This window comes from Cebus imitator, unplaced genomic scaffold (assembly GCF_001604975.1).
Source record: "Cebus imitator isolate Cc_AM_T3 unplaced genomic scaffold, Cebus_imitator-1.0 Scaffold182, whole genome shotgun sequence".
Lineage (NCBI taxonomy): Eukaryota > Metazoa > Chordata > Mammalia > Primates > Cebidae > Cebus > Cebus imitator.
In genome coordinates, this window is record NW_016107497.1 from 3,495,239 (window position 1) to 3,507,218 (window position 11,980).

The 11,980-nt window shown below is 34.6% G+C and overlaps 1 protein-coding gene and 1 non-coding gene across 3 annotated transcripts in view; both read left to right on the forward strand.

The window, feature by feature from the left end:
• ARHGAP42 (Rho GTPase activating protein 42) overlaps positions 1 to 11,980 on the forward strand; it is a 308,974-nt gene that overhangs the window by 239,390 nt on the left and 57,604 nt on the right. For both annotated transcript variants that reach the window (XM_017545919.2, XM_037744744.1), the window contains exons 7-8: positions 8,018 to 8,122; positions 10,793 to 10,922. In XM_017545919.2, the coding sequence (XP_017401408.1) occupies positions 8,018 to 8,122; positions 10,793 to 10,922 (235 nt within the window). The remainder of the gene's footprint in view (positions 1 to 8,017; positions 8,123 to 10,792; positions 10,923 to 11,980) is intronic.
• LOC119473771 lies at positions 8,891 to 8,996 on the forward strand. Its single transcript, XR_005202992.1, has one exon. It is a non-coding gene; the product is annotated as a small nucleolar RNA U13 (small nucleolar RNA).

Here is an 11,980-nt window from a genome sequence, read left to right on the forward strand (position 1 = left end):
CTAGAGTAAGTTTTGTAATAGCATTTTTATGTTACAGTATTCCTTTTAGACTCCATTTTAGTCTTTCTGTGTTAATATTTAAAATTAATACAGAAAATGAAAATAAATCATCATATATAGACTAAAATATAGTGCTTTTGATGCTCTTCCCTGGGACTGCTAAATTCGATTTAAATTTTTTGCTGAATAAAGTTTTGCCTAATTTGCTAACATGTTTTAGCTTGTTATTATCAAGAAGTATACTATAAAATACTTTTTAGAGTCTCTAAATTTAAAAAGCTTAAATAATTTTGAGATTGAACTGCTACTGGCTAAGTCTTTTTAAACAATCCATCAGCTAGTATGTAGATGTGCCGATCTTGAAAGTCTAACCTTTTGATGTTGTTTTTCTTTTCAATATAATCAGTTAGCTTTAATTTAGTAAATCCAAGTGAAAAAAATAAGGCAGCATCAGTGTTTCTTGAAACTCTGTAGGACTAAAGGTTAAATGTCTACCCTGCTTAAAATCTAAGTGCAGTCAGTCATTCTTTAAAACTGAAACCACAAAGCTTTTAAATAAAAATAAAATCTGTAATTGTCCTTGGATAAATCTAAAGTTTCAGGGTACTGTTATTGAAAACTGGAAATTTGTAATAGAACTTAGTGAATAGAATTTTGTAAAAGTAAGAAAAATGTGTCCTGTGTGTCTGGTAGAAATCAATCATGTAGCTTCTGCTGGTCTTTATCACCTTGCTGGTGACAGTACCTTCTCTATTGCAGTTGGACTGTAGAGATAAGCTGGCTATTCGTAAATGACTCTGTTCCTTCACTACGAGAAAGTGTACCTGAGTCCTCTTCATCTGAATTCCATCGTCTTGAATGCTTAGAAATCCATCTTTTCAGTAATTCCAATGACTTTTTTCACTGCCAAGGCAATGGATGGCCGCGGCTTTGTTTTATTAATCAGCACACGTATTTGTCCATTCATTCATTTGTCCTTCCGTCCTCCCATTTTCAAAGTAGCCTTTTCCAGGCCAGCATTGACTGGCCACTTTCCATCCTTGGCTCTCTTTGTATCTTCAAGTTTCTCATTACTTATTTGATTAGATTTTTATATGCTTTCATTTTCATGCCATGAAATCCCTTGCACATCTATGCATTGGACTTAAAGCAATCTGTAGTCATTCTGAAGCTATCCGTTAAGATGTTTATCTCTTAAGTTTCCTCCAGGCAGGGAATTGCAAAGACTACAGATTTAACTCACAGGCATGACACTTTTACAGTGTGAAAATTGATGCCTTGACTTTGTCCTGCTTTTCTAATCTTCTTAGAAGTTTAGATGGCCAAATGTGAAGGATGGAACTATACTTTATAACATTATGATTTCTTATAGTGCATTATGGTGCTTTGTGTATGGGAAGTATTTATTTTTATTTTTTAAAAACAACTTCAGGCCAGGCATGGTTGCTAACACCTGTAATCCCAGCACGTTGTGAGGCCTAGGCTGAAGGATCATTTGAACCCAGGAGTTCGAGACCAGTCTTGGCCACATGGCAAAACCCTATCTCTGCAAAAATTAGTTTGGCATGGTGGCGTGTGCCTGTAGTCTTAGCTACTTGGGGACTGAGGTGGGAGGATCACTTGAACCTTGAGGTGGGAGGTAGAGGCTGCAGTGAGCTCTAATCATGCCACTATATTCCAGCCTGTGTGAAAGTATGACACCTTGTCTCAAAAAAGAAAAAAAAAAAAAAAAAACTTCATAAAGATGTAATTCACATACCACACAGGTAACTCACTTAAACTATACAATTAAATGGAATTTTAATATATGCACAAATATGTGCAACAATCACCACAAAAAATATTTAGAGTATTTTCATCACCTTAAAAATAAACATCATACCCTTTAGCTATCATTCCCAGTATACTGTACCTTAACCCCTAATGGTGAAAAACCACTAATTATTTTCTGTCTCTATAAATTTGCCTACTCTGGGCATTTCGTACAAATGAAATTGTATATTACAGGGCCTTTGTGATTGGCTTCTTTTACTTATCACGAGGTTTTCAGGGTTCATCCATGTTAAAGCATGCATCAGTACTTCATTTCCCTTTAGGGCCAAATAATATTTTATTGTATGGATAGACCACATTTTGCTTATCCAACCAATATTAGTTGATTGATACCTTTTGACTGTTATGAATAATGTTATAAACCAGTGGTCCCCAACATTTTTGGGACCAAAGACCAGTTTTGTGGAAGACAATTTTTCCATGAAAGAATTGAGGGGGGGTTGTGGCGGTTTCAGGATGAAACTGCTCCACCTCAGATCATCAGGCATTAGTTCGATTCTCGTAAGGAGCACACCACCTAGATTCCCTCACATGTGCAGTTCACAACAGGCCTCGAGCACCTATGAGAATCTAATGCCAGTACCGATTTGACAGGAGGCAGTGCTTACCCACAGCTCACCTCCTGCCATTCCTAACTGGCCACAAACAAACTCTGCTGGTCTGCAGCCCAGGGACTGGGGACCCCTGTTGTAAACATTCATGTACAAATTTTTGTCTGGTTACGTGTTTTTGTCTCTCTTGAAGTAGAATTACTGAGTCATATGATAATTATATGTTTAACCATGTGAGGGACCACCAAAATAACTGCGCCCTTTTACATTCCCACCAGTGATGTATGAGTGATACAGTTTCTCCACGTCCTCACAAACACTTGCCATTATCTCACTCTTTGGGTCTAGCTATCTTTGAACTTAGATTTCACTGTGTGTGGTTTTGATTTCTCTGATGACTATTAAGTCAAGAATCTTTCAATTGCTTTTTGATCGTTCATATATTTTCTTTCAAGAAATGTCTATTCAGTTTCTTTGCCTATTTTTAAACTAGGTTAGTTGTTTTTACTATTGAACTGTAAGAGTTGTTTATATATTCTAGATACAAGCCCCTTGTCTGATAAATGATTTTTGTAAATATATTCTCCCATTCTGTGACTTGTCTTTCAGTTTTCATGACGGTGTACATTGAAGCATGAGTTTTAAATTTTGATGAAGTTTCTCTATTTTGTTGCTGTTTATGCTTTTGGTGTCATAGCTAAGAATCCATTGCCAAACACGTCATAGAGACTTTTTCCTATCTTTTTTCTAAGTGGTTCATAGCTTAAGTCTTAAGTTGAGATCTTTGATCCATTTTCAGGCAATTTTTGTCTATGCCATAAGGTGGGGGGTGGGAGGGTTCAACTTCATTTCTTTGCGTTTGGCTATATAGTTGTCACTACAAATATGAAGAATCATTTGTTGAAAAGGCTATTCATCCTCCCTTGTGTGGACCTACTACTCTTTTGAAAGTCAGTTGATGATAGAATGTATGTGTATGATAGACTGTCATTTCTACTACACTGATTTATACATCTGCCTGAGTGGCTGGGATATGAAGAAGAGACTATGGTTTCAGTTTTCTCTTATGCCATTATCACACTGTGTTGATTATTGCTGTCTTGTGTTAAGTTTTGAAGTGTTGTTGCTGTTATTTTAAGGTTTTTACATTTTTTTTAATGGAGTTTCTTCCAGTTCCCTATGAAATTTTATAATCAGCTTGTCAATTACTACAACAAAGTCAGCTGAAATTCTGACAGAGGTTGTGTTGAATCTCTATGTCAATTTGGGAAATATTACCATCTTAACAATGTTAAGTTTTCCAGTTTTTGAACATGAGATATTTTCTACTTACTTTGACTTTCCTTAATTTCTTTTTATGGTTTTCAGAATACAATGTTTAAAAGGCGAGAGATTTGTGCGATCTGAAGAGTGTGAGAATACAATGTTTATACATCTTTTGTTAAATCCATTTTCCTAAGTAGTTTTTTTTTTTGAAGCTGTTGTAAATGGCATTGTTTTCTTAACTTCATTTTTATATTGCTCATTGCAAGTGTGTAGAAATACAACTGATTTTTTATTGTCTTTGTACCCTGTAACTTTATTAAACTTGTTTATTAGTTTTAATAGCTTTGCTGTAGATTTTTTAGGATTTTATATATATGAGATCATGGCATCTGCAAACAGAAATACTTTTTCATTTTCCTTTCTCATCTGGACACTTTTCATTTCTTTTTCTTAATTTTTTTGACTAGAAGCTGGAGTACAATATTAGAAGTGTCAAGAGTGGGCATCGTTATCTTGTTCCTGATTTTATGTGGGGGAGGAACACATTCACTCTTTTATCGCTAAATGTGACATTAACTGTGGGAAGGGAGTGTTCAGTACTTTAATCATTGATGAAGTTCTTAGGAGTAAAAGATTTGTGCTTACAGTTCTTAGTGGTCAAAGATGGTTACTGAATTATATTTGACAACTAACCTTATTTTGTTGATAAAGCTGGTGGGTGGGCTCTGTAGAAATTGATTGTAAGGATTCCATTAAGCTGAAGAACAAATTTGGAGCGTGATTGGCAGTGCTGCTCTAGGAAGATGGGATGTCTCTATCACTTTGGGAATTTTTTAATAAGCTAAAGAAAATAGGTAGTTGTGATAATTGATTATTGTCAGTGAGAAAAGAGGGCAAGCATGTAGGAGTGAATCACATCCTTGTAAAAGCATTTACATTTCAATTCTTCTCAGTTTGAGCAACAGTTATTTGAAATTACTGTCTCTACCACTTAGAGGTTCTTCATCTCATCAACCCCTTTTCTTAGCTCTTACTTATATCTGCCATTTACATCATCAGTGATAACTTAAGGCTTGACACTTTCGGAAGTTCCACAACCATACTGCATTTAGTTAATTGGTTATTAATGGACAGGGAAATTATGAATATTTGCTCCTTTTCTGGCTTGTAATGGGTTATTTTAAGAGACTTTAAGGATGGTATCAATGTTTCCAATTGGTTGGGTTATTGAAGTGACAAGTAATTTGGTTCTATGCCCTTGGGAATAATAAATTGCTGTGTGAGATTTTCCCAATGATAAAAGAAACTTTCTTAATATTCAAAGCAAGTCTGTCTATTTAGGAGTTTGCAGTTGTTATTATGGTTACTGTTACTATTTTAAAGGTCAGATTTACATGAGGGCAAACTGAAACCATAGTCTTTTCCTTACATCCCAGCCATTCAGGCAGATTCACCAAAGAAAATGGTATGTGGAAAGTGCAATTCTTAAAGCTTTTCAGGCTATCTTGTTAAGTTCCTTTGGTTTCACATCTTGGAATTTAGTAGAGGATGAAATGAACAAGTATGTATTTAAACCTATAAACATTTAACTTTGCTGCCATCTAGAGGCAGGTATTTTATAATGCGATCTTTAATAAACTCCCAAATGCTGCTTCCAAAGATGTGGAACAAAAAGGAAAAGGTGGATGGTTTGTTTGTGTATAATTCTTATGTGCCTTCCGTAGCATTGCATATTTCCTAGGGGGTGCTCAGCATGCATTATGAGATTAAAAGATATTTGTCTGCTACTAAGTGAATCTGAATTCTGCTAGAAGCTGCCAATGGATTACCTCTTGACTGAAGTTGGCTGCATATAAAATGCTGAGGATATAGAATAATCTGAATAAAATACAGGTACCAGGATCTTATTTTTTAAAACATGATTAAGAATTTAAAAGCAGAGTTTAGTGGGAAATATTGGTTTACCAAAATCTGTGTCAAAATACCTCCATAAGAGTTTTAGTTACAACAGCTCATATGTGGTTCAGTGAATCTGCAAGCACGAAAGTGGCCCTTCAGGTGAGGGAGTGTCTCACAGGTAGTTCCATGGAGAGCATCTAGCATCTTCTCCAGATGTCTAATCTTTTGAAATAGAATACAAATTGACATCCCTTATCCAAAATGCTTAGGACTAGAAGTGTTTCAGATTTTTTCATAGTTTGGGATATTTTCATATACATAATGAGATATCTTGGGGACTGGGCTTAAGTCTAAACATGAAAGTCATTACGTTTCCTATACACCTCAAACATACAGCCTGAAGATTATTTTATTTTATAAAATACTCTTAATAATTTTATACATGAAGCACAGTTCGTATATATTGAACCACCAGAAAGCAAAAATATCAGGTGTGGAAATTCTCACTTGTGGCATCATGGCAGTGCTCTAAAATTTTTGGATTTTGGACTGTTTTGGATTTCATATTTTCAAATTTGGAATACTCGACCTGTATCATAACTTTAGGGCTGGAGCATCAAGCCATGGCATAGCAATTTGAATGTATTGGAAACTTCTGTGGCCTAAGAGTTATAATTGACCATTTCTTAGAATTTTTAGCAGTGTTCTAGGTATGGTTCTGTATGGTTTACTTCATGCTTCTGAAAACATCAGTGTACTTTGTCTTTTTTCCATGTTCTAGAAACCAAGAATATTAGAAAAGATGAATCTCAGGAAATTAGTTGTTTTATGGAAAGATTTATCACAGATATTCTTAAAATCTTCTTTAGAAGTTTAATTAACTTTTATACTGATGATAATTTTAAAGTGTTATCTGCTTTGTATAGCATCCAGTTCATAATGAGACATTTTAATCGTGAACTAATTATAAATTGTAAAACATGAACCACTACTTCCTTAGCAGCTTCATAAACTGTTACTTGATTGTTCAGAAGACTAGTGTTTATATATATATATAATATTTTATTTTTTCTCTGAAAAGCTCTATATATGCAAACCTTTATTAAAAGTATTTTTGATCCAATTTAAGCTGCAGTTCTGTTTATGTCATATTATATGCATTCAGGCAGACTATATATTTTACAGGATAATTTGACAAATACAGCATTATTTATTTTAAGATAATCTATTGAAAAATTAGGTTTGATAATAAGTTTAGCTGATGTAAAACTGACAGTGTAAAATAATTGTAAAAGGGAAAATGCTACATTTTGATACAGTATCAGTACTGTTTGAACAAGAGAAGAAAAGTTCTTAGAATATAACAAAAATGGCTTGAAAACGTTTTCTGAAATGAACATGACTGTGTATGATTTGTTTGTAGTGAGAAAAGCATGAGATCATTGTTTTCAGATAAAACCAGTGTTTATCTGTTGGCAATCATAGCACATGTAACCAGTTGATGCGTAGCTGAATCCTCCCTGCCTACCCAGGCAGAGGAGATGGCTGGATGTTATTTACATTAGAAAATGGTTTCAAATTGTGTTTCTTCCTTGATTTAAAATAGTAAAGTACAGATATGTTATGAGTGACTTTTCAAACATGTTTTCTAACTTTATTGCAGGAAGAGGTTGTCGGAAAGATTAGTTTAGTGGACGAGTCTGTGAATTAAAATCCCTGTGAATGAAATGAAAATGCTTAAATAAATTTTTTTTCAATGTAATGTTCCATATAACCTGTGTCCTGTAATTCCATGGAAAGCCTGTCTTAATTTATGGATAAAAACATAAATGCACATATGAACTTGAGATTAGGTTAGGAGCATATAAATTATGACTTTGTAAAGATTTTACTTTCTCTGAAATGAAAGACCTGTGTTATCTATCTAGTTCAATCCTTTTGCTCATCACTTCCCTCCGTTTTGAGTTCTTCCTACTCCTTTGCTAAAATGTTGGCTATTCAATACTCAAATCAGTACTGCCACCTTGTGATACTTTTTCTTAATTTCATCTGGCCAAATTCTTATTCCCTCCCTTGGGTACTTCTTATCTGTGACTTACTGATTTGGTCTTCCTTACATTCGCACATCTTTTATCCCCTTGTTTTGATTAGAAGCTCTTCCAGGGTGGGATCTATGCTATTACACTTTAGTCCTTATCTTAGTGGTCTATTCTGAATATTTCTTCAATGCATTTGAATAGCAGAATAATTAACATGACTGATGTCCATGATCAGCCTCAAAAATTAAATTCCTGTCTACCAAAAAGGAAATGAAAATCCTTTTGTGGTTTCTGTTTTATCATCATAAATCTATTGCCTGCCTTGCCAAAGCCATTGAAAATGTATTAGTTTGAGGAATTAGAATGAAATATACTTTAATGACCATTAAAACACATTTTCATGGTTTCTTTATCTCTTTATCTTTGCAGCTTTTGTCATTTCTTCAGGGTTTATTTACATTTTACCACGAGGGATATGAACTTGCCCAGGAATTTGCACCATATAAGCAACAGCTGCAGTTCAACTTGCAGAATGTAAGAGTATACCTGTTCTTACTGTCTCTCAGCAAATCTGATGTTACAGGGCAACTAAGTTATAACCAAGTCAAACCTTGGTATCTTTCAAATACTTGCCTACGTGCAGTAAAACCTCAAGAACTGGGAAAACACCTTTATAAATGTATTACAATTGTTTTCTAGCTACTAGTAGGAAATACACCCCACAAAACCCTAATCTTATGTTACAAAAATTTATACTAGCAAATTTTATAAAAATAAATGCTACCCAGCTGCAGACACCTGAAAGTTTTTTGCCTTCATTCAGTGTTCTTGCTAATTTACTGGGTGATGCAGGATGAATAAGTTTGGAGAGCCAAATTGCGGTATGGTGGCTATAGTTAATAATACTCTGTTGAATACTTGAGATGTGTTAAGAATTTAGGACTTAAATATTCTCAGCATACACAGATGGTAACTATGTGGTGATTGATAACTTGATTGTGGTAATTTCATAATGTATACACTTATTAAAACATCACATTATACATGTTAAATATACAATTTTTATTTGTCAGTTATACCTCAAGAAAACTAGAAAAGAAAATACTGGAAATAAGAAAATAAGACCTTAGAGAAGTCTTATTTTTAAGAACAAAATTTCTATATTTGTGAAATGAAGGATTGTACTTTGATATCAAATGTTCCATCTTTCTTTGAAATTGCATATAAAATATATACTGTTTATTATTTTCAAATAACAGGTTTAAGGCATTTAGAATAATTGCTTTAAAACATAAGCAAGAGATCTTTTTGTAGTTCGTGGGCATGATGATCGGGTGTCCATGTGCACGTGTGAGATGTGCAACCCTCTGTACCTTCTTAAAATCTCAGCACATTACCTGACTTGAAAAAAAAGAGAGAAAAAGAAAATATTTTATAAAGTGAGAATTATTTCCAAATAAGCCATCTATTTCTATCAGAATTTATTTTGTGAAGTTGTCTGATCAATCCTTTTAGTCTCTAATTTTATAGTTATACAAATTCTGATGCTCAAATTCAGAGCAACACTTGCGTTGAAGTGAAAACACACCCAAAATTTTAGCCCGCCCATTTCACATTATCAAACCTGACAAATGACGATGTTCTAATTGTTGAGGTTTTACTATAACTGAAACCGTGACTGCCAACCATTATATAGCTAAAATAACTTGGAAAACCTTCACTTAATTTTCTATAAAGTGTGGTTTTCTGCTTATCTGGTTCTTGCCATTGTGGAAATGTCCAGTAAATAAAAATACAGTTAGAATGTCCCATACGAAATAGTTAAGGGGATTTATTAATTTGTGTTTTGAGTTTCAGTTTTTATTTAACTTGCAGAACCAATTTCATCTTTAATTCATTCCATTGTTTTTCAATATGGAATGTATTTAGACATTTTTAGCCACTATTAAAAGGGAAAATTATAAAAGCTGAAATACTTTTATCATTTACTTCCATGTTAAATAAAATTACATTAAGATTCTTAGGATTCAGGAACAGAAGAAAGGTAAGGAATTGGGGGAAAATATCAGACCCTTATAATTGAAAGACAAAAATAGTGAAAGTGACAAGAAAATTTTCCTAAGTTGGAGATTTTTTTTTTTTTTTTAAATGGGGCACAAACTCTTACTAAGAGTCAGGTGGTGGTGATTATTATATCTTCAGAAGTATATTTTTGAGGTAATACAAAAGAGGTATCCAATGAGAAAAGCCTGATTCTTTCTATAGCATAAATAAACTTAATATAAAGTGAGTAATCTATTTCTTGCAACAGAAGAAGTTAGAACTTGGAAATCTATTGATTTATATGAGTTATTTTAACACTCACTTCTTAATACCAGTGCCAGAAAACCAAGCTACATGTTGTTTCTTCAAAAATAGCCTTTGGTACAGTGGTGACAAACTTTTTTTCTTCACATGTTCAATGTCACATATATAAAAAGTATATGAACTTACTATGTTTTTTCCCTTGAAAGAAGCTAAGTCCCTGTGTATCTGTTTCTTAACCTTAAGTATTTAGCGAATTCAAATTTTATGTAGTGCATCGTATTTTATTTTAATTGCCCTAGTTTACCTCCTAAGTAATAGTGTTAGAATGTGAAAATAGAAAGTCACACACACACACAGAAAGACAGAGAGAGAGAGAGAGAGACAGAGAGATTCAAAAAGAAACACGCAGAAGGTTGTTCAGAGAAGCTTTTACGAAATCAGTTCCCTATCAGACCTTGGACCCAACACCAGAAAGTCACAGATGTGATGAATAGTGCCAAAAGAATCAAGGTCATCGTTGTACAATTTGAGGTTTTGAAACATTATTCTGGGCTGGTCAGGTGGCTCATACCTGTAATCCCAGCATTTTGGGAGACAAACAAATTGCTTGAGCCCAGGAATTTGAAACCAGTCTGGGAAACATAGTGAGACCCCCATCTCTACAAAAAATTAGCTGGGTGTGGTGGTGTGTACCTGTAGTCAGCTGCTTGTGGGGGCTGAGGCAGGAAGATCACTTGAGCCCAGGAGGTAAAGGCTGCAGTAAGTCATGATAGTGTCTGAGTGACAGAGTGATACCCTGTCTCAAAAATAAATAAAAACACAACAAAACATCAGTCTGGGTGTTCCTGAATCCTGGTAGAATACAATGACTGAAATTATTGTTTCTGTTGACTTAAGACAAGGAATAATTTTGAAAGTACTCGACAAGAGGTAGAGCGGTTGATGCAAAGGATGAAATCTGCCAACCAGGACTACAGACCACCCAGCCAGTGGACGATGGAAGGCTATCTGTATGTCCAGGAAAAACGTGAGTCACAAAGACATAACTTCACGTCTCTTAGACTTAGCATTCTATTAATATTTCCATGAGATGTGACTTGGTTAGTAGTGTTTCCTTCAAGTAGGAAGACTGAAATTTCTTATAGCTTCGTATCTACTTTCCCACTACCACCACCAAAGTGAGGATGTTTTTCTACATTTTGTCATCAGGATGTCTAAGTTGGCATATTGTTGAACTTGGAACTTAGAGTCTTTGCTGACAATACCATATAACATGAGTTCAGTTTTAGCATTTAGTTGTGATACTTAATCTCAACTTAAAGTTTCATGGAAAATTGCAAACCAAAGCCTTTATTGGGATGAATCATCCTAGTGATTGTGATAATAGTTTTACCCTGTGGCAACATTATTTTATTTAATTCTGTGCCTTGTCTGTTTACAGGCGTAAAATTGGAAATCATGCTAACGTCAGATTGGCTCTCTTTAGTTCCTGAGGTTCGGCAATAAGTACCAAAGCCTATAGAGCACTGTTGTAATTGCCTCACATGAAGGACATTTTTCTCACAAAAATAATAAAAAGCCATTCAGACTTGTATAACTGGACTTCTTTGTGCATGCTACTTGTCATTAAGCGGAACTGGCTGGGCTATTTTGACTACATTAACTCTTTCAAACCAGATATGCCCTGAGGCATCATTCTTCTGCTGTTTTTGGTGAAGAAACAGTTTTGTGTGTTTCCAGTCCATTGTGGACCAATGTGAAAGGCTTTTGATATACTGTATGTGCAACATGGTGACTAAAATGCCAGCACATTTTATATTTGACATGCCCAAGTGATGCTCATTTGTTGGGTAGCAGGACACATGCAAATTTAATTTGCTCCAGCAGACTCTGCAAACGTTTATTACCATGTGGACTTGATGGCAGAGGAATACTGGCTCAGGAAATCTGGGTTTTAGGATTTTTCCCTCATAACTATCTACCTTGGCCAGCCTACTGTCTTCATATCTAAAAATGATAAAACAAGTGATCTGCCTAGGTGCTCTATAATTAGCGCATAATAAGGAGCTTTCACCCACCCCTGCC